The sequence below is a fragment of the Triturus cristatus genome, chromosome 3_1 (genome assembly GCF_964204655.1).
Source record: "Triturus cristatus chromosome 3_1, aTriCri1.1, whole genome shotgun sequence".
In the NCBI taxonomy this organism is placed as follows: domain Eukaryota; kingdom Metazoa; phylum Chordata; class Amphibia; order Caudata; family Salamandridae; genus Triturus; species Triturus cristatus.
In genome coordinates this window covers 1,088,345,403-1,088,368,887 of record NC_140583.1, presented here as the reverse complement: position 1 = coordinate 1,088,368,887, position 23,485 = coordinate 1,088,345,403, and the positions used below count along the sequence as shown (strand labels likewise).

General features: G+C 46.3%; 1 protein-coding gene across 2 annotated transcripts in view; it reads right to left on the bottom strand.

Annotated features, from left to right (window-relative positions):
• The window catches only part of ARHGEF12 (Rho guanine nucleotide exchange factor 12), a 715,358-nt gene that overhangs the window by 253,650 nt on the left and 438,223 nt on the right, over window positions 1–23,485 (bottom strand). For both annotated transcript variants that reach the window (XM_085645963.1, XM_085645964.1), the window contains 2 exons: window positions 4,919–4,994; window positions 2,194–2,355 (listed from right to left, as the gene is read on the bottom strand). In XM_085645963.1, the coding sequence (XP_085502089.1) occupies window positions 2,194–2,355; window positions 4,919–4,994 (238 nt within the window). The remainder of the gene's footprint in view (window positions 1–2,193; window positions 2,356–4,918; window positions 4,995–23,485) is intronic.

Sequence of the window (23,485 nt, the reverse complement as noted above, 5' to 3'; positions counted from 1 at the left end):
GTCGACTCGGTTTTGAGCTGGCAGGCTTGACTATTGGTTTTGGTGCAGAGCCGGAAAGCGGGGTGTCAGAAACATCATCTCGGTAGCGACCTTGGCCAGAAGGCAGAGGTGGTGCCGACACCTTATGAATTTTGGGTATGGTCTTAAGGGGCCATTAGTACCCACGACACCCTGTTACGGAGGCACATCTTCTGACTCCACATCCATCTCGAGTTCCGAATCTGACTCTGGAACCGAGATGGCCTCTTCTTTTGCCGCTTCGACATCTTTATGCTCGGATTCTTCACCGAAGATATCTGGAGTGTGTTGAATATTCTGATGTTGTATTTCAAGACATCGAGCCCATCGATCGTGAAGAGTATTTTTGGCCCAAAATTATTTATAAGCGTCGCAGTCGTCATCCTTGTGCTCTGGAGACAATCACCAGTTACACACTTTATGTGAGTCGGTGCGAGGATACTTAGCATGGCAGCGAGGACAGAATTTAAACAGACAGAAGACCGGACCGACGCGGTTAGGCTCGAAGGCTACCCACAAAATTTTCAATCGAAAATGCAGGATTTGTTGACCGAAACGATATGCGTAGAAGTCGGAAACAGGTACGAAACAATACCGTCAAGGGTAGAGTGGATTGTGCATCAAGGACGGTTTCAAACTGGAGCGCAACAATACACGTACGAACCAGATGGCAGGAAAAAACAATCAAACAATGGAGTCAATGCCCACGCACACTATCACCGAAAGGAGGAGTCACCTTACCTCGTGACTGGAAAGACTACTATGAAGAAAAACTACTTGCAAACATTCGGACCCAACACTAGATGGCAGGAGTATGCATAGCATGTGTATCTACAGCACACATGCCTTGAACATACATTTACTTGTTATTTTGGTACTTCTACATGCTTTACTCTAGTTCCTTTGTTTAATGCAGACTGTTCTGCGCCACTGCTACCCAGGAAAAAGCTAAGGGTTTAAAGAAACGTAACTGGTTGTGACATTAATTATTAGTGAAGTCACACAACCACTTCACATAATAATCCCCTTTCCTACAGTCAGCTAATGTAATATTTAAATAAATAGGTCAAAATTATCACTATCAATTTGTGCAATGAAGTAGCAACATTTATACCTTTTTTATGCATGTAGAGGTCTAATCCTTGAGGTTATCCAACAAAAGCAGAACTATAACTGGAGGAGCAACCAATATAAAAGGACTCTAATATCTAGCAACAGAAAAGCCCATAACTAGATCTCCTTTAACTCAAGGATACCTGTAGCCTGCAACTCTTGTAGACAAATTTTACTACTTGACTTTTCCTTATCTCCTATAAATCTTAACCCTCAATATTATGGGTTCAGGCGCTTGACTCACTCACAGGATTCTTGTAATGGTCTCCACATTATCTTCATGTGTTTAGTTTGTATGAGCTAGTTTAATTTGTTGTGATACTTAAGGAGGTGCACCTATAAGAGAAGTTCAATCTCATAAATCTTGCAAGGAAATCCTTTATTTATCAATCTTCAAGTTTAAAAAATACAATCCAGCCAACGCGTTTCATTCCAAAACACTCCTGGAACTTCGTCAGGGTTTTGAAACCAGACCCCAGGGACAGTACAAGACGCACTTATCATGGTGACGGACATGGGGCTCGAGAACGCCCATAGGAATTGATAAACAGCCAGCAAACAATTCTGGAATATTGGTGTAGTTAATGAGTGTTGGCCTTAATGAAATTCAAAGCCCTGACGAAGCTCCAGGAGTGTTTTGGAACAAAACACGTTGGCTGGATTGTATTTTTTAAATTTGAAGATTGAAAAATAAAGGATTTCTTTGCAAGATTTATGAGATTGAACTTCTCTTCCTGGTGCACCTCCTTACGTACAACAAGTCTGGAATCTGTCGAACACTGGCACTAAACGGCAGCAAGAGCCGGAGGATTTGTGCATGGGACATTTTACTGTCAATGATTAATACGTGAGTAGCAGCCTAGACAGTCTGTTGGCGGGTCTTGCTTTCTTATTTTGTTGTGATGTCCACTCATCAGCAAGCATCTTTCTGATTGAACTACATAAATTCAGGCATAGGCACCTGCATCCTCCGCTAACAGTCCCGACATATCTCCACCAATTTTCATCCTTAATGTTCACTGTCTCCAAGCCAACAAACTACCAATCAAATAAAATATTTACCTGTAGCCACCTGTCGAACTAGCACAGTACTGAGCTTAATGATGGGACTGAATTGCTTGCTCTCTCCTGAAGGGTTCGGGACCTTATAACTTCTTAGAACCAGCTTATCATCTTGCTTCTGCAGAAGAACCAGGATATCCTCCAGCAACAAAGTATAGAGATCTGAGAAGCGAAATACAGAAGGGCAACATATTTGTAGAAAAACAGTACATTTGTATTAACAAGAATTCCTTTCTACATCTCCTAAATAGAGGGGAAGGGTATAGCTAATACCTTAAGGTAAAATCAGCAACTGGAAGGGGGGTGGGGGGGAATACTATGAAAATGTATGATGTAAACATCTGATCAATTTTCTTGTCACTGATTTTATTTTATGTCATATTTTCTCCTGGTTTGCGCTGCATTGTTTGGGTTAGTTCCTAGAAGCTAGAATGGGTAATGCCATTTGGCTGTGCTGGAGAAATAATAATCTAAATTCTCAGGGACAGTTTTAATATGCCTAATCCATCTAAGAAAGATTATTTTAATTACTCAGGATACGTCCTCCTGGGGATATCCTGAGTGGCCTAAACAATGGGCCCAGACTAGTAATCATAGCTTCAGAATGTAGTCTGAACACCTAGAACCTGTGACTTCCAACTAAAGTATTTGAAGGCAATTTTTTCTTTCTGACAGTCACCATCAAGTCCCAATTATTAATGCCTCAAAATATTCTGAACTAGACTATGGCAATTCAATCTGCCTGGTGGCACCAGAGAAACTGCTGCATCACCTTCCGCAAGCGCCAAACTCTGCTGCCCTGGGCACACGTGATCTCATCACCTCACTTGCAAAATATCTACAATGTGCAGCAGAATTGTTTTCAAGGTAACAGTTACTACAGAGAAATCCATCAGTAAGTCTAACAAATTTGCATAGAATAGGCCAGGAGAGGTCCTCCACTGGTGCATCAATTATTTCTCTCTGACCTCAAGGTACAGATAGCAATGAAAAGGTTACTATCTGTAGGAGCAGTTTTTCTGTTTGAAGACATTTCTGGATTCACATGAAGAGCGTTATTCCGCTAAAAAGTGGGGAGTTCTGAATAATCCCTCTTTTCTCTGTTATAGGTGGGTATAGTCCCCCTCCTATAACATCAGATGCACATGTACACTCAGCAGCCCAGAGTGTGATTGGAAATCTTCAGATTATTTTTATCCCGTGGTGCCTTGTACTCTTCTAGGGCTGTGTACCTTAACTTATATAGTGATTGCACCTTGTTTTGCACCATGAATCTGTTCTAGATTCACACGCTGTGCACTGAGTATGTAGCAGTATTTCCACCACTTGAGAGGTTGGTTTGTGAACAAGGGTCTTAAGACCTTGTGGCCCATCTGAGTTTCTCTGTTAACTTGAATGCCTATGCAATAGTTTATTTACCCTTTGGCCTGATGACCATGTGCTAAGTGTTAAATGTCATTTATAAATAAATTCACTATGAAATGCAAGGGGGTGGGCTGGGGGCATCCCTTATTCATAGTGAAGTTACGCTTTTCAGTTTGTAACAACTTTGGATGGCCTGCACCGTGCAAAGCTTCCTTTTGTGACTGGCAAGCCTATGTATATTTGTGAGCATGCATGGTGCACTGTGGACGTTAGTCTGACATCACGGGGTGGAGTGAGGTGTGGGGGCTATACCCATTGAGGGGTAACCTAGAAGCAGGGGAAAACAATAAATAGGAAAAAAAGATTTAATTCTCCACCCAAATTCTACATGACAGGATAATGTACAGCATGTGAATCCAGATAATATTCAACCTGAAAAGCCTATGGTGACAAATTTTGCATGACCCCCTGCTAAAATCTGGAATATCTTACCTCAAGATCTGCAGATCAAATTACATCTGCACAATTTAGAAAATTGTTTAGAACATGGCTGTTTACAAAATACTTTTTACAACAAAAGGCTGTAGGATAGGAAGTGTGTCAGAATACCAGGAAGCCACTTTGCATGTGAATGCACGACAAATAATAATTTAACATCAGTTACCAAGTACAAGGAAAGCTAATTATTTTAACATATTAAAAGTGTAAAAACCACCAAATTCTGTAAAAGGGATAGTTACTGTACTGTGACTAAAACTAGCTGTTCAGTAGCCAACTCTAAGTATTAAGCGCGTCTAGTTAAAAGAAGTATCAACCACACACTGATGCTATAGGAGTTTAAAAATCAGTCCTATAGAAGTGTAAAATCAGTGCACCAGATGCAAACCTTACCAAGGAGGTGCAGCAACAGTACAAATAAGTAACTTAGCACATCCACCAACCTGCTATAGAAAATCACTAACAGAGAAACAAAAAAGAGTCCTTATGCAGCCTGGGACAAGACGAGGACAAAGTATTTCATTTTTCAAAAGTAATTAGTGACCAATTACATAATGTACAAACCACAAAGTCTCTCTCTAAGTCAGGAAACACTAACTTTTTTTTCACTGTTACACTGACAGTGGTCTCTAGCAAGAGATGCTATATTAAGCCTTGTAAAAGTTGGTGGTGGGAAGAAAGCAATCTTAAGACGATAGCATTTCTTTTGACCTCACTGTACAACCATGCGGATTACATTGATTTTCCTATAGTGTCAACATTTCTTGAAAGTCCTGAAAAAGGGAAGTTGAAGAATAAAAGATTCTAATTTTCACCGGTTACGACCAATCCGGACTCTTCTTCTATCCCAGTTGCTACTTACCAATAGTCTTTTCCCGGACGACTTTCCACTTCAAAGGCCCTTCATGAATCAACTTCTTCTTTGTTAAATCCAAAGTCTGTAACAGAAAAAAGTAGTATGCAAGCTGATACACCAAATCACACAAGCGAATACTGAAGGACCAGGATCTGGGCAGAGTTTGCTATAAGGCCATAGAACTCTGAGATGACTATATGGCACCATGACTTTTCTTGTACATAACAGAGAGCTAATACAAATACAATTTTTAATCTGTACTGTATAATCAAAACAAAATTCTATATAGGTTGTACATTTTGGCAAGCTAATATTTCAAGCTGTTTAGTTGGCACTTTTATACCATGTCTGAGTGCATTATTAGATACAGATAATTTCTTGCTCTCCTACTTCTACCTTCTGCACAGTAAGTAAAAAAAAAGAGTATGTGTGACTTTTATCCACGAAGACTGTAATCAGTCAATATATATATATATATAATAAAAAATAACCTGTATAGTCAACTATTTAGCAGCTTTTCACAGCCAAACCTGGACTGGTAGCCAGATGTTATAACTCACTGTACCAAATGAATACAGAAACAAGCATTGGCATAGCCAATAGGTCTCGCCTTTGGGACCTTATAAGTGTTTATCCATGCAACAGTTGCATAACTAAATACTTATAAGGTCCCAAAAGCGAGACCTATTGGCCATGCCAAGCGGCCGCGAAAGTGATCGCGATCAAACATCAAAGCGACCACGAAAGTGAAAGTAATCGCGGGCAAGCACGGCGTGCGAGCCCGCGCACATGCACTGTAGCTCTAGGCTGGCCTGGTAGCACTTTTTGGAGCCCTCTCAATAAGTCTCGCCAGACCAGCGCATGCGCTGGGTCAGGCGAGACCTAAAAACATTTTCTAATTAGAGGTGAGTAGCAATGTCAGAACAGATAAAGTGTTTTTGGCATATGTACATGAGATACAGGCAATATTATTTCTCAGTTGAGTGAAAACTAAAGTAATACACAAACGCACACTCACAGGCAATAACACACACACTTACAGGCAAAAACACACACACACAAACACACACAATGGAATTAGAGATTTGGCTATTTCTGTTGGGATCTGAGTGACCGTGTAACTTAGAGTTTGGGAGAAGAGACATGCAATGACTCAAGGAAAGGCCCAATTGACATTTCTGCATCCGAGAGACGATACGAGAGAGGACATTGCATCCACAAGAAAAGCTACCCCACTTTCAAGTCAATTTATTACGTAATTTTGTGTGACATTGTGCATTCGTTCATGCATACAGTGGCAAAGGTCTTACTTAAGGGGGTGGAGAATATGGAACCCTCTAGACCACGGCAGAGCCACAAAGAGAGATGTATGTCACAGTTATCAATGCGACGAAATATTCTAAAACATGGAATGAGAGAGAGAATAGAGCTAGAACGGGGAGAGACAGAGAGAGAGAAGGAAAACTGCAAAGGAGCATGAGAAGAGGAGAGGGAGGAAATATGGGTAAAATGGGTGAGATGGAATAGATGCTCTTGCTCAGATAAGAAAAACAAGTGGTTCTTTGGATCGAGACACCTTGGCTAAATAGGTCAACATAACAATATAAATATTGGTGAAGGATCTCTCATTCTCGCCATTCACTGCCATGGTTTCATGTGTTCTAACCAGGATAGCCATTTTGAGATGAATAACGAGTGATTAATCTGGGAGTATTTAATGCAGTACTACTGAATTTTGCATTCATTTTTCACAAATTGTAGGCTTTTACAAGAGCAATGTCCAGTTTAATCTCAGAATTATTTTATATTTAAATATTTATGGGGTACACTGCACAAACCTTCCTCTTTCCCTTTACTAGATTATGTTTTCAATCATTGCTCAAAAAACATATCAAAAGGTTGACTTTTTTTTTTAACACAGGATGAACTTCCTGTCCCTTCCCATAGCCTAACTTTCCATATTTGTTTTTAAACTATAACCTTCTTACTATAATATACTTAAGCCACTATAAACATTAATACTTGTGTAGCAAACCCAATTTTTTCAACCAATATTTTTGATATTAAGACTTCATCACATCCAGGTTTTTAAAAGCCTGCATACATTTTATACTAAGATAATAACGTGTCACGCTACCCCATACTTCCACAACTGGAATTCACTTGTGTGCGGCTGCTGCATCCGGCTGGCCTGGGAGTGCCAAAACTGTAAAACAGACTCTGCTTCTTCGGTGCCTGCGGACTGCAGGGAAGTAGCTTCTCTGCTCCCAGGGAGATTGCTGGCAATTTGCGAAGGGCTGGCAGTCTACCGGAGTTCTTGGTAGTTGCTCAGCTGCAGGACGAGTCAATCGGTCACAACTGTTGAGACTGGTGGAGGAAGGCAGGCAGGGATTGGAGCCAAAAGTCCACAGCAGCCTTCAGTTCTTGTTCTCTCGCAGCTCTTCTTTGTCCTCTTCTTTTGGATCTGGCGAAATCTACGTTCCTGGCATCAGGGGTGCCCCTAAATGCTCACTGTAGGGGTGTTAAGGGAAGTGAAAGGTAGCAGCCAATGGGCTACTTACCTTTAGGGTGTCCACACTCTCCTATATGACCACTTCCTCTGGGCCACTTAACCTGACTCAGTTAGCCTAATTCCACCAAATTCCAAGATGCTGGAATTCTAATTTGTGTGTTCACATCAGATAGCCCTCTATAGGGGTGCAACTAGCCTGACTGAGAACACGCCTCCTGACTAGCTAATTTTCCCACCTGTCCAGGTGCCAAATGGGCCCAAGGCTGGGGGTAGCATTTTCCCTGTCTGGGGAGAACCTGGGTTACCTTTGAAGCCTCCTGCCTTGATATGCTGATTACTTAGCCATCCTGCTTGGAAGAGGTGACAACACCTCCGGATGGAGCAGGCTTTGTTTCTGCCCTCAGAGAGCATGGGCTCTCACCTGCAGGGGGCCAGAAATCTGTTTGTGGTTGCAGGCTGGTCTACACCAGTCAGCCAGTACACTAGTTGGTAGATTTTCAGGGGGACACCTGGGTACATGCATTAGTAAATTCATCCCTGGAATCGGTGTAGGCTTAATAATACGAGATGTTTGATACCAAATATCTTTAGTTTCCGTGTAGCCATCATGTAGCTAGGGAATTTCCCAGAGTCCAGCACATGTACTTAAAATGGCTTCCCTATTCATTTGTGATATCTAAGAAACAACTTAGATATCACAGGGGCATATATGCTCATGCAGACATGTCATCACATGCAGTATAGTGCACCCTGCCTTAGGGCTGTAAGGTTTGCTGTAGGGGTGCCCTGCCTATACTGCATACAGTGTTTGCAGGCATGGCACACAGGCGATATGACAGGTGGTGTTGTCACATTTCTCTTAACCATGTCATACATCCTGCAATGGCAGACTGCATGAGTGTGCTGAAGAGACCCCTAGGGTGGCACAATACATGCTGTAGCCCTTAGGGACCCACTTTAGCCTCCACTACACGCCGAACTACACCACTCTTCTCTGATCTATACCACTCTACACCATTTCATTCCACTCCATTTTACACCACTCCAATCTACACGCTCTACACGACTCCATTCCACTCCACTTCAATCTACCCCAATCCCCCACACCCAACTTGTAGGAAGCTGGCTCTGTATATACTATACCACAGTGAGGTATAGTGTGCACAGAGTCCAGTGGAACCCAAAAGGTAGGCAGAGGTAAAGTAGATAGCACCTCACTCTCTATTTGTGGTAGTGTGGTCGAGCAGTAAGGCTTTATCAGGAGACAGTGTTAAGCATTTGTTGTACACACTCAGTCAGCAAATTAATTCACACATTCAAAGACTGAACTTCAAACCAACTGTTTTTGTAAAAAAATATTATTTTAGTTATTTTATTTTCTAGAACCAAGCAGGCCTGGCACATGTAAGAGGTAAATACTTTGCAGTAAATATACAGTTGTAACACAGTTTGGATTGTAATTGTATATGCACTTTGTTTTGATTTACAGTACTGTTACTGAGAAATGCAATGCTTTGGAAATACAGTACATATACTTTGAATGGGCTTTTTAATAAAATAACCAGTACATTACTTTCATTTCAGTAAATGCATTTTTGTTATTTAGTACAGTTGTAAAATGATTTTTTAGATTTTCCAACTCCACACTGTTCATAGACAGTCAATGTTATCCTATGGAGGAAAATTGTGTTATCGGTTCAAATGTAAGTACTTTGCTGTGGGAGTTATATTCTGGGGTTAGACTCAGGGGTCCCCCAGGGTCAAGGATGCACTCTTGTTACACCCTCAGCGGCGCTAGGGCGGCCGGGTGCAGAGTGCTGAGGCCCGATGTTATCCAAGGGAGGACAGGGGGCCTCCGGTTGGTAGCTGCTGATGAGCAGGCCACTGGGTTGTGGGAGCAAACGTCCTGGACTTCAGCTCAGGGCAAATGGGGATTTAGGCCAACACAAAAGATACTCCCTCAGCAGTAGTGGCGTGGCACTGGGGAGGCTAGGTGCAGAGTGCTGTTTTGGCGTTTGGTGCCCTGTAGCTTTCAATGGGGAGTCTCTGGTTTGCAAACACACTGCAGGCTCGGGGATGAAGGCATACTGGGTGCGGCCACCACTTGGAGAGGTAAGTTGGGATGTTGGGGGCTGGTTACGCACCATCGGTTGGCCACTCAAGGCCATAGGGCGTTGGGTGCAGGGGTGCCGTTTAGGGTCGGATCGTCTTACCAGCTCCTGGTTGCGGTTGGAGAGACCTTCTGGCTTGAGGCTGCAGGCGTTAGCTGGAGACTTGAAGCAGGTCAGGGGTTGTCGGATATCGGGTCAGAATCTCCGGGGAGACCTCCTCTTGGTGTAGGGCCACTTGGACTCGGGCCGTGGGCATCAGGTGCAGCGTGGTGCAAACTCACTGATCCTTGCGGAGCTGGAGTCTGTTGTTGAACAAATCCGGTGTTCAAGGGAGACAGAGTTTTGGGATGGAAGGCAGGCAGGTCCTTTGGGTTCCTCGAGGTTGCTGGCTGCAGGCATCACCGGGATTTCGCTGGAGCAGGTTCGAGGTGGGGACAGGCCGGTAGGGCTGGGGCCAAGTCAGTAGTTGTCCTCCTCTTGTTAGCTTCGGCACGGCTGTTCGGTCCTTCTTCTTTTCGTCTTCTGGTTATTGTCTGAGGAAGCAAAGTTCAGGGGTGCCCCTACATACTAGATTTAGGGGCGTTAAAGGTAGGTAAAAAGGTTGGGACCAATGGGTCCCTTCCCTGGGGTGGGCACTCCCCCTATTATGCCACCCTCCAGTGGGAGGAGGGTATAAGCCTTCCCCTGGTTGGCTGGGTCCCCCCCATCTGCAAGATGGCGGGGCTGAGAGTTGTGCCTCACCTCCCCCACCTGAGGGGTGGAGTTGGCAGAGGTGGGCACACCTCTCTTCCTCACTTGTTTTTCCTGTCGGTTCTCCTGCCCAAAGTGGGGGTCAGAACCAGTGGGGACCAGTTGGTGAAAGAAGCAAGTGGCCTGGGGAAGCTCACAAAGGCGACAAGCCTTTGAAGCCACACGTCCTCCCCTCTGTGAATCCAGAGACTCCCCCCGATCGTGACCGGCTCCAGTAAGACAACTCCGACATTGAAAGGCACCCCGCACCTGAAGCCCTTGGGCCTTGGTAAGCTGAACTAATTGTGCCCCTACATCTCTATGTTGGTCCCCCTCCTGCAACCTCTGGTGCAAAGCCTGCAGCCTGTTTGCCAAAAGAAGAATCCCCACTGAAGAGCACTGGGCGCCTGACGTCGAAATCGCGTCCTGCACCTGGCACCCCTGTGCCACTGGTGATGTACGTTTGATGCTGCTCAGTGGCCCCCTATACTATGAAATTGCGCATTTCCTATTCCTATTCACAGTGTATTTTAAACTGGTTGAGCTCCTATGCAGACTATCTCTGTCATATACAGTTCTAGGAGATTAAACTACTCTTGAGTCGCTATTAGGTATAAAGTATGAGTAGTACAATCAAGAGTAAATCTGAAAACGGGGAGAATATTAACACACTCTTGCACTAAATAGAACTTGATTCCAGTGAAAGAGTACTTTTTATTCCAAAGTCTTGGCTCCTCCTATTATATCATAGTCAGTATCAAGGGCTTTGTATGAGGTACAATGGCAAGATGGTCACCTACTTGTGTCCGTGGGAGACGCAATCAGTCCGTTTGGCCAGGAACTAAGGGGGTTGGCCCTGCCTCTTCCTGTCACTGACGGGCATGGACGCGCTTCCTGCGCCACAGGGAGAGAAGCGACACTTTAAGTGCAATGATCACGCCTCCCCTGTGACAGCAGCGACTGTTGCACCCTGGGACAGGAAGTCCCACTAGGGTGAGTAGAGTGGGGGCAGGCAAGTGGATTGGCCCTCCAACATAAAAAGGCAGCAACAAAACCTTCCGCGCCACGGTGGGGAGAGGCAGTGCTTTAAACGCATTGGTCACGACTCTCGGGACAGCAGAGGCAGTTGCACCCTGGGACACAAAGTCCCACCAGGGTGAGTAGAGTGAAGGCAGGCAAGTGGATTGCTTCCCCCGCACAGCAACAAAGCAGAAACAACACATCCGCCGAGGGGTGAGAGACAGCACTTTAAGCGCAATGGTCACTCCTCCCCTATGACGGCAGCGGCGGTCGCACCCTGGGACAGAAAGTACCACCAGGGTGAGTAGAGTGGGAGCAGGCAAGTGGATTGCCATCCCCAACAGCAACAACACGTCCTCCCCTCCCCTCTGTGCTTAACCTAACTCTCAAAGCTTGGCCCCTGCAACCACTCTACTTACCTGCAAGTAGTGTGGCTTTGAGCACCCCCAGTCTTCATTTAAAAGCATTGGGAACTCCGATTTTGACCTCTGCACCCGGCCGCTTCTTTGCCGCTGGAAGTGCAGTTTTGGTACTCACCTGACCCATGCCGACTTTTGGTCCCGAAGACTGGAATTGTAAGTGCATTTATTACTTGTGTAACCACAGTATTATTTTACATATAGGCAATGTTGAACTGTCTGAAAAGTTTCCAAGTGTCGATCTTTCAAAGTGAAAAGTATTTTTATTTAAAAACGTACTCACCTTTTTGAGAAGATCTTAGTCTTAAAATAAAATACAGGCAAAATATATTTTTCTAAAATTGGTCTGGATTTCCTTCCTGAGTTGTGTGTCAATGTTGTGCAATAAATGTATTTCACTCCTCTGTGTTAGGCCTCAGGCTGCTAGCCCAGACTACCACTAACAGAGCACTTTGGAGTTTTACATTGAGCTCTGTACACTTTTGAGTACCATTTACCAGGGGCTGACAAGTGGCCAGTGGCCAGAGATGCCAATTGGGTTTAGGCTTCAATGCAGTTTTAGGGAAGGAACACAGGCCCGGGGTACCTGATTGGCAGGAGCCCAGGGCACACTCAGTCAAAGTACATCAGCTATTCTGCAAAAAAGTGGCATACCATGCAAGAAAGAGGGCACTTTCTCACAACTGGTAACTCAACTGATTGATTGATGTGAAAAGCAAAAACCACTTTAGGAAGAAATATGGGATTGGTTTGAAGACCCACTCTATCTTTGTGAAGTTGAAAGAAAGGCTCTTGTATAGTTAGTGATTGGAGTTCACCAACTCTCCTTAAGGACGTGATTGCGATAAGAAAAGCAACCTTCCATGAGAGAAATTTTAGTTGACACTTGTGCATTGGTTCAAAAGGTGGCCCCATTAGCCTGGTAGGGACTATGTTCAAGTTCCATACTGGTACAGGTGTAGCTCTTGGTGGTATTACTTCTTTTAATCCTTCCATAAATGCTTTAATCACTGGTATTCTGAATAGAGATAAATGTTGTCTGTTTTGTAAGTATTCAGCTACTGCTGCTAAATGTAATCGAATGGACGTATAGGCTAATCCTGATTGCTGTAGGTGTAAGAGATAACAGACAATGTTTTGCACTGAAGCATCAAGAGGATTGATATTATTATTGGTACAGTATATAACAAATTGTTTCCACTTTGCTGCATAACATTCCCTAGTAGTAGGCTTTCTAGCTTCCTTTAGGATATTGATACAGTCTGGTGGTAATTGTAAATAATGAAACTCTATGACTTCAGGAGCCAAATTGGCAGGTTGAGTTCTGTGGGATTTGGGTGTCTGATTTCTCCATGGCTCTGAGTGAGGAGACATAGTGTGAGATGTAGCTTTTGGTGTGGAACCACAGAGAGTTCTAACAGGGTGGTGTACCAAGGTTGGCAAGCCCATGTGGGGGCTACTAAGATGAGTGTGAGGGACGTTTGTCTGAGCTTCTGAACTAGTAATGGAATTAGTGGGAGAGACGGAAAAGTGTAAGCAAATATCCCTGACCAATTCATCCATAGAGCATTGCCCTTGGATGCTGAGTGTGAGAACCTGCATGCGGAGCTTGGGCATTTTGCGCTGTGTACTGTGGCAAGCAGATCTATCTGTGGGAAACTCCACTTTTGAAAGTGGCGCAGAAGAACTTGGGGATGAAGTTCCCACTCGTTTATTTGCTGCCTGTGTCTGCTGAGCAGGTCAGCAACCTGATTGTCTACCCCTGGAAGGTGTTTTGCTAGGAGATACATTTTGTGGTGAATCTCCCAATACCAAATGCTGTGTGCAAAGCGCAACAGTTGGAGGGAGGGAGTCCCCCCCTGTTTCTGTAGGTAGTTTATTGCTGTCATGTTGTCTGTGCGAACTAAGACAGTCTTGCCTACAAGTTGGGTGAGAAATGCTTTGAGTGCTAGGAACACTGCAAGAAGCTCCTGGTAGTTGATGTGGAGACGTTTGTGATTGTCTGACCACATTTCCTGTACTGCGTGATGTTACAGATGAGCACCCCAACCTGTTAACGATGCGTCTGTTGTCAGTATAGTCTGTGGAATGGGGTCTATGAAAGGCCACTCTTTTGCTAAGTTTTGAGTGTTCCACCACTGCAGAGAGTGATGAGTGCGGCTTTCTACCAACATTACATCGTGTAATAGACTTTGTGACCGAATCCACAGACTTGCTAGACATTCTTGCATGTGAAGCTTTGCATGAGGTACTATTGCAATGCAGGATGCCATCATTCCCAGCAGTTGCATAAAGACTCTGGATGGAAATGTTTGGTTGGGTTGGAATTGTGATAGTGAGGCCTGAATATTGTGAATTCTGGCTACATTGGGAGTAGCTAGAGCTTTGAGAGTGTTAAGGGAAGCACCTAAATAAGATTGCACTTGTGTCGGACACAGGTGAGACTTTTGTGCATTTATTGTAAAACCTAACTGGTGAAGTACATTCACTGTTGTCTGAGTGTGTAGAATACAGTTCTTGACAAGCCAGTCGTCCAGGTAAGGGGAGATGTGTATACATTGTCTTCTGAGATGAGCAGCTACTACTGCAAGACATTTGGTGAACACTCTGGGGGCTCTGGTGACACCAAATGGAAGTACCTTGAACTGGTAATGTTTGCCTTCTATCACAAATCTGATGTATTTGCGATGAGCGGAATGAATTGGAATATGAAAGTAGGCGTCCTTTAGGTCTAGAGTAGACAAAGTCGCCTTGCTGCAAGAGAGGAAGTACTTGTTGAAAAGTCACCATGTGAAAGTGCTCTGACAATATGCATTTGTTTAACTGTCTGAGATCTAGATTAGGTCTCAAGGAGCCGTCCTTTTTGAGAATAAGAAAGTAAAAGGAATAAACCCCTGACCCTTGGTACTGCAGTGTGACTGGTTCTATAGCCCCTTTGAGTAATAAAGATTCTTGTTGAAGTAAGTGCTGGTGGCATGGTGATATTTTGTGAGATCGAGGAGGAATGTTTGGAGGATTGTTGATAGGCTCCAGACAATAACCATGTTGGATAATTCCAAGCACCCATTTGTCTGTTGTGATTGATTCCCAAATGGGGAGACATTTCTGAAGTCTTCATCCGACAGGAGTGGAATAGTCAGAGGGAAGTGTTGGGAAGTCACTGTTAGCTTGAGGAAGGGGGAGTACAAGGTGTTTTGTTTTTACCTCTACCCCTGGGACTGTTTCCCCTATACCCCCTCTGAAAAATCCTCTTGTAAAAGATGATTGGGAATTGTCTTTGTATGAGGAAATGTTCTGGTCAGTGCCTGTGAACTTGGACCCTACCCTATAAAAAGAGCGCCGAAAGGAACCTCTGCTTGGGAGAGATTGAAGCGCTCCCATTGATTTTGCTACATCATCTCCTTTTTCATTTTTTCTAGCGCTAGATCGACTTCAGGGCCAAAGAGATGTTTTTTATCAAAGGGTAATGCTATAATGGACTGTTGGACTTCAGATTTGAACCCAGATATCCTCAACCATGCATGTCGTCGTAGTAAAATGCTCGTATTTACTTCTCTAGCTGCAGTGTCCACAGCATCTAGAGCGCATCTGATTGAGGCATTAGAAATTAGTTTTCCCTCCAGGACTAAAACCTGAGCCTTTGCCTTTTGTTCGTCTGGGAGGAACTGTAATAATTGTTCCATTTTGTCCCAGTGGGCTCTATCGTATCTTGGTAATAAGCCCTGCCTATTAGCGATACGCCATTGGTTAGCTGCTTGCGCAGCCGCCAATTTACCTGAAGCATCGACAAGCTTTGATTCTTTATCTGGGGGAGGGGCATCCCGAGATGCTTGAGAGTTAGCCCTCTTTCGAGCATTTGATACCACTGAAGAGTCAAGTGGTACTGCCCATTAATAAATATGGGCTCTGCGGGGGAACATTTATATTTTTTATCTACTCTAGGAGTAAGAATTCTGGCACGGACAGGATCTTTGAAAATATCGTCTGTGTGCCTCAACATTCCCTTGAGCATTGGCAGTGTCTGACTGGACTTATGGGAGCCTAGAGTGTCAAAGAGAAAATCTTCCTCTAAAGACTCTTTATGTAGTTCCACCTCATGTTATTCAGCAGCTCTCTCAATAAGTTGTTGGTAAGACAGATTATCATCAGGTGGAAATGGTCTGGAAGGATAAAGATCTGGGTCTGTGTCCTGTGGAGGGTCAGTTGTGTAATCGTCCAAGGATCTGGTAACTGTGCATCAACATCATCAGTGTCACCTGTGTGAAAATGAGGAAGAGGAGACAGACTAGGTGTAATTTGTAATGGATCAAGCTGTGAAGGAGAGGGAGGAGAAGGGGAGATGAGAGTGTATGTAAAGGACTAGTGCCTACACTCTTTCTTGAGAGGGATTTTACATGAGCTATGATCCTCAGAAAGCTTGGCCCTAGATGGTGTCTTAGCCTGGATATGGCCCGTGTCAGGGTGAATATACAGCTTTTTCTGTTTTGGATCCAGTTTAGGAGGTACTGAGTTTATGTTTGGATCCAGTTGTGTTGTAGGCAAGTCTTTGCTTTTCGGTACCGAAGTTTTCGGAGTCGAGCCAGAAGGACCTTTCAGTGCCGAAGGTTTCTACTTCGAGGGATTATTCTAGGGCTTAGGTGTCAAAGTTTTCGGTTCCGAAGATTTCGGGTCCGAACCCATCTTGGCTTTAGAGCTCGAAGATTTCGGCTCAGAAGTGGACATTGGCAGACTCTGTCCCGAGCTGGAAGGCTTTTCAGAGAGTTTTGGTGCCGAGCCATGAGGAGAAGCGTTGGAAACCTCTTCTCGGTGCTGATCTTGTCCTTGACGCGGAGGTGATGCCGGAACCTTAGATTTCTTAAGGACCGTGGGAGGGGGAGAGAAGGTGTCTGCAGTACTCACATCCCCTTGACCCTGCAGCACATCATCGTCCTCAAGGTTGATCAGTAAATCTGATCCAGAGTCAGACGCAGCTGAATGCATTTCCTCCTCTGCTGCTGATACCTATTCTTGTTTGGAGTCTTCGCCGAAGAAGTCCGGTGTAATATCCAACTGCTGCATCTCTCGACATCGAGCCGGACGATCACAGAGAGTTTTCTTTGATCTGAAGGAGTGGCAAGCGTTGCAGTCTTGTTCTTTGTGTTCGGGGGACAAGCACAAATAACACACCGGATAAGAGTCAGTACGCGAATATTTCGCGTGGCAAAGGGGGCAGATTTTAAATTGAATATGCTACTTACCAGTATGCATCTGTTCTTGGCATGTAGGGCTGCTGACATTCATATCTGTGCATAGATCGCCGCCTAGTGTTGGGTCCGGATGTTTGCACGTTGTTGTCCTGGAAGAGTCTTCGAAGTATCCTGAGATAGGTGACTCCTCCCCTGGACCACAGTGCGCATGGGCATCCTCTCCATCCTCAGATTGTTTTTCGCCATTGTGGCAGAGATGGAGTAGATACAGAAAGTGATGACCATGCTATACAGTAATTCTGAGAGCTGTAGCTGCTACAGGCGCCGGGGAGGAGGGTGGGCGATATGAATGTCAGCAGCCCTACATGCCAAGAACAGATGCATACTGGTAAGTAGCATATTCAGTTCGAGGCATGTGGGCTGCTGAATTCATATCTGTGCATAGAATACATAGCAGTACCTCCCATTAGCGGCGGCTACCAGTGCCAGCTGCAGCGGTCTGAAAAAGAGTTTTGAGAACAGCCTGTCCTACAGCTGCCTGCTGTTTTGAGTGTACATCTACACAATAGTGTTTGGTAAATGTATGTATAGTGGACCATGTGGCTGCTCTACATATATCATGTAAAGGAATGTTTCCCAGGAAAGCCATGGAGGCCCCTAACTTACGTGTTGAGTGGGCTCGTGGGGGAATCGTTAATGCGCGTTTAGCCTTTTGATAGCAAATTTGAATACATTTAACGATCCATCTGGCTATACCTGCTTTGGAGATGGCGTTGCCTTTGTGTTGTGGAGAAAAGGCAACAAAAAGTTGTTTTGTCTTCCTAAAGCCTTTAGTTCTGTCTATATAGTACATGAGGGCTCTTTTGACATCTAGTGTATGGAGCATTCTTTCAGCGACATTTTGTGGATTCTGAAAGAAAACAGGCAGTTCAATAGTTTGATTCATGTGGAACTGCGATATTACTTTAGGCATGAATTTGGGGTTGTACGTAGTATGACCCTGTTTGCGTGAACCTGTATGAATGGCTCTTGAATGGTTAGTGCCTGGAGTTCACTAACTCTTCTCAACGAAGTGATTGCCACTAGGAAAGCTACTTTCCAGGTGAGGAATTGAATCTCACATGAGTGGAGAGGTTCGAAGGGTGGACCCATCAGTCGGGTGAGGACCAAGTTGAGGTTCCACACTGGTGCTGGTGGGTGTCTTGGGGGAATTACTCGTTTAAGTCCCTCCAAGAAGGCTTTCATGGCAGGCACTCTGAATAAAGAGAGGTGCTGCCTGTTTTGGAGATAGGTTGCTATTGCGGTTAAATGGATACGTATTGAGGTGTATGCCAGATTGCATCGGTATAGGTGTAAGAGGTAACAGATTATGTTTTGAATGGATGCGTCTAGCGGGTTAATGTCATTGTTATTGCAATAAATGACAAACCTCTTCCATTTGGCTGCATAGCAAGCTCTGGTAGTGGGTCTCCTAGCTTCCTTAATGATCTCCATACAGTCAGGTGGCAGGTTTAGGTAGCCAAACTCTAGGACTTCAGGAGCCAGATTGCCAGGTTCAGCTGTTGCGGATCTGGGTGCTGAATTTCTCCATGGTTCTGCGTCAAATGCGCGGGTTTGATCCGCAGCCTTTGATGCGGCACCATGGAAAGTTCCAGAAAGGCGGTGTACCATGGCTGGCGTGCCCATGTTGGAGCAACCAGGATGAGTGTCAGTGAGTGCTGTCGCAGTTTGCGTGCCACCAGCGGTATCAACGGCGCTGGGGGAAAAGCGTACGCAAATCTGCCGGACCAATTCATCCATATCGCATTGCCCTGCGACTGTGGATGTGGGAACCTGGCGGCAAAGCTTTGGCATTTTGCGTTTTCGCTTGTGGCAAATAGGTCTATCTCTGGATGACCCCACTGTTGGAAGTACGGTTGGAGTACTGACGGGTGTAGCTCCCACTCGTGCATCTGGTGGCTGTGTCTGCTGAGCAGATCCGCTATCTGGTTGTCCTTGCCGGGGAGGTGTTCCGCCATGAGGAATATGTTCCTCTGAATGGCCCACTTCCACATGCTCTGAGCCAGATGAGACAACTGTGGAGAGTGCGTTCCTCCCTGCTTCTGTATGTAGTACATGGCAGTCATGTTGTCCGTCCGGATCAACACGACTTTGTTGCACAAGTGTACCTTGAAGGCTTTCATTGCCAGGAAGATTGCCATCAGTTCCAGAAGGTTGATGTGCATCTTCTTTTGTTGTATTGTCCATAGTCCCTGCACTGTGTAATTGAGTACATGAGCTCCCCATCCCTGGAGAGACGCGTCCGCTGTCAGTTTTATTTGTGGAACAGGCTCGTGGAACGGTCGGCCCTTGCAAAGGTTTTGTGGATTCCACCAATGCAGAAAGTTGTATGCCCGACCGCTCACCAACACTAGGTCTTTTAATTGCCCGTGAGCCTGATTCCATTGACGTGCCAAGCACTCCTGAAGTGGGTGCATATGTAGTCTCGCGTGCGGGACTATGAAAATGCAGGAGGCCATCATGCCTATCAACTGCATGAACACTCGCGCAGGAAGGGAGCGTTGGGGTTTGAACTTTGAGATCAGCATTTGCATGCCGTTGATCCTCACTAAATTTGGCTGAGCTGTGGCTGCCAGAGTGTCTATGGTCGCACCTAGGTACTGTTGTACGTGTGCGGGTTGGAGATGTGATTTTGGGTAATTTAGTGAGAATCCCAGACTGTGAAGAAGGTGAATGGTGCGGGACATGTGGCTGGCACATTGCTGGGCTGACTTTGCCTGAACATGCCAGTCGTCCAGGTAAGGGTAGACGTGAATGTGTTGCCTCCGTAGATGTGCAGCCACCGTAGCTAGGCACTTTGTGAAAACTCTGGGTGCTGTTGTCACGCCGAAGGGGAGGACTTTGAATTGGTAGTGCTGCCCCTGAATAGTGAACCTGAGATATTTTCTGTGTGACGGGTGTATGGGTATGTGGAAATACGCATCTTTGAGGTCTAGCGTGGCTAGGAAGTCTCCCTGTCTGAGCAGCGGGAGAACCTGCTGTAGGGTGAGCATGTGGAAATGCTCTGAGAGAATGTAGTGGTTGAGGGGTCTCAGGTCTAGTATAGGTCTGAGTGACCCGTCCTTTTTTGGTATTAAGAAGTACAGAGAGTTCACCCCTGTCCCTTGCTGGTGGACGGGCACGACCTCTATTGCGCCTTTTTGCAGCATACTTAGCATTTCCTGCTGTAATAATGCTAAGTGCTCTGAGGACATAGGACGGTGCTTTGGCGGTATTGTGGGTGGAGTGGAGGTTAATTCGAGGCAGTAACCGTGTTGGATAACATCTTTGACCCACCTGTCCGTGGTGATGGCATTCCACGTGGACAGGAACCGCTGGAGTCTTCCCCCGACAGGTGTTATGTGGTCGGGGGGAAGGGAGAGGGCGTCACTGTTTGTTTTTGGGGGAGGACCTGGTATTGCCGTAACCGCGTCCTCTGCCCTTTGTGCTGGAGCCACGATATCCACCTCGGGTGTTTTTATCGTAGGTACTCTGTGTGCCCCCGTTATTGTAGGTTTGCTGTGACCCCTGTCCTCTACCCGCTCCTCTATTTCCGGGGCGACGAAAGGAGCCACAACGAAATGTCTGCGTTTGCAGAGCCCCCATTGACTTTGCAGTGTCTGTGTCTTTTTTGATCTTTTCTAGGGTGGTGTCAACCTCTGGTCCGAATAAGTAGTCGGGGTTGACAGGCTGATTGAGGATGTTATTTTGAACCTCAGGTTTGAATCCGGAGATTCGTAACCAGGCGTGTCGTCGTAGCAGGACGCTGGTGTTTATTGCTCTCGCAGCTGTGTCGGTGGCATCCAGTGCACACTTAATGGATGCGTTTGTGAGAAGTTGTCCCTCCCTGATGAGGAGCTCCGCTGCCTCTTTGTACTCGTCTGGTAGATGTTGGAGTAGGGACTCTAACGTGTCATAGTGTGAGCGATCGTAGCGAGCTAGGAGCGCCTGTGTATTGGCAATGCGCCATATGTTTGCCGCCTGGGCTGCAATCCTTTTGCCGGAGGTCTCTAGCACCTTGGACTCTTTGTCCGGGGGAGGAGCATCACCAGTTGTCTGCGAGTGTGCCCGTTTGCGAGCGTTAGCAACTACGATGGAGTCCAGAGGTAACTGGCCTCTAATGTACGTAGGGTCCCCAGGTGCGGGCTTGTATTTTTTCTCGATCCTGGGGTTTATTACCCGTGCCCTGGTTGTTTCCTTGAAAATGTCCTTTGCTGGCTTGAGGACACCTTTTAACATGGGCAGAGTCCTTACAGTCCTCTCTGAGGATGCAAAAGTGTCCACCAAGAAATCGTCCTCTATTGTGTCTGAGTGGAGTTGCACTCCATGATTGGCTGCGGCACGTTCAATGAGGGCGTTGAATGCAGCAGTGTCCTCTGTGGGGGATGTTTTTGCGCCATAAAGCTGCGTGTCCTGGGTATCTATAGCGGCACCCGGGTCTACAGGGTCATCCCAAGCTTGATTAGGGTCCTGCTGGTCCTCAGGGTCCATATCCCTGGGGTAGGTGGTGTCGTCACCCATGTAGTCCTCTATTGCGTCCGTGTCGGAGTGCGTCAGAGAGAAGGACTGTGGATCTGGATAGGAGGTGTGGAGGCGTTCATAAAGAACTGGTTCCGATTCAGCCGGTAGTTTTTGCTTTAGCAGGATTCTGTAAGAGTCCAAAGCCTGCTCGGAAGTGATCTTCCGCTTTCGGAGCATGAGCCTGCCGGTGTCGGCGTCGATGAAGTGGGACGGTGATGTCCCAGTAGGAGAGTGTTCAGTAGATGGGGACCTTGTCTGGGTGACACGTGTTCTGATCTCGAATAGTTTTGGCGCCGTGGATGGCGGCAAACCAAAGGTGATGTTGGTTGGTGCCGAAGGTGCCTTTTGAGCCTTTTTCGGCCCGGAGCCCGACGTGGCCTGGAGGGCTGCCTTTTCTCTGATACGTTGCAAGGACGCTGCAACTTGTCGCATCTGGAACGCCGACGGTTCTTTGGCGCCGAGTGGTTCTGTAGAGGTAGGTGTGGACTTCTTTGGAGCCACAGGGTCATCGAGTCGAGGAGAGGTAGTAGCTGTCGACGGCGTCGATGATTGGACCGTAGTCGCTGCTTTCGAGGTGGATTCTGATGGAGCGGCCATTTTAACCTTGGTGGTCGTTGCCGATTGTTTGGGTGCCGGGGGCCGAGGCGCTTTGGTGGTACCGATGGCCTTTCTCTTTGGATCGGCGCCGACATCGGCTGCAGCGAGTTCGGCACCGAAGTCCCTTTTGGTGCGGTCGGAGCCGACGGTTTTGGCTGGCGTCGAAGGAGTGGTGGTCTTCGAGCCGACCAGTGTCAGTTTCACTTTCGGTTTCTGTTGAACCGGTGCGACGATTGGTTTCGGTTTCGTGGAAGGGAAACCAGTCTTTTTGGGTAATAATGGCTCTCGCTGGATGTCCGAGGCCGGGCCAGAGGGCGGGGCCGAAGAACTGCGGGATTGATCTCGGGTAAGGCCCGAAGGCGATTCCTCGACCGGAGCCGTAGACTGACGCACTGTGATAGCCTCCGTTTGGACGGGTAGGCCCTGCTCATCACCAGAGCTACCTTCTTCGGCCCCTAAGGCCTCATCGTAGTCTCCTACCTCATCGTCGGCTTCTTCCCTGTGAAAAAGCTCTTCATCTACGTCTTCCGATCTGGAACCGTGTTCGGAAGCGGGGCTGGAGTGTATGTTTTCCACGCTTTCAACATCTTCGTCCTCGGTGCTGAAGATGTTGGTCGGGGCCGGTGCCGCTTGCTGCGCTTCTAGTCTTGCGGCTCGTCGATTCCGGAGAGTCTTTTTGGATCTGAATCGGGCACAGGCCATACATTTCGATTCGTCGTGATCCGGCGAGAGGCATTTGTTGAACACCGGGTGGACGTCGATATGTGGATATTTCGCGTGGCAAACAGGACACCGCTTGAATGGGGTCCTCGATTTCATCGTCGATGTAAGGTCGATGGTCGGATGAAACGGATCCGAAAAAATTGTTAAGGTCGCTAAACTAGCAAGTAAACTGTCGATACCGATCGGGAACAGTACCGACGAAAACTAAAGGCCTTTTGGCCTGAAAACTAAATTTTCCTAACTTGAGTCAAGATAAGCACATCCGAACCCAATGGCGGAAAAAAACAATCTGAGGATGGAGAGGATGCCCATGCGCACTGTGGTCCAGGGGAGGAGTCACCTATCTCAGGATACTTCGAAGACTCTTCCAGGACAACAACGTGCAAACATCCGGACCCAACACTAGGCGGCGATCTATGCACAGATATGAATTCAGCAGCCCACATGCCTCGAACTTAGTCCACTCCATCGGCAAGGAGTCGAACGGCCACGGATGGGCCGATAGGTCGCCCGCAGATCTTCCGGTCGAAAAGTCAAAGGTGGTTGAAGTTCAAATCGAACTGCGGAAAGAGAAACACGTTCGAAAACAATACCGTTGAGGTAGAAAGAGTACGCACCGAGGGGGAACCCGATGATCGATACCGAAGCGGAGTGCAGCAATACCCATCCGAACCCGATGGCAGAAAAAAACTATTTAACAATGGAGTCGATGCCCA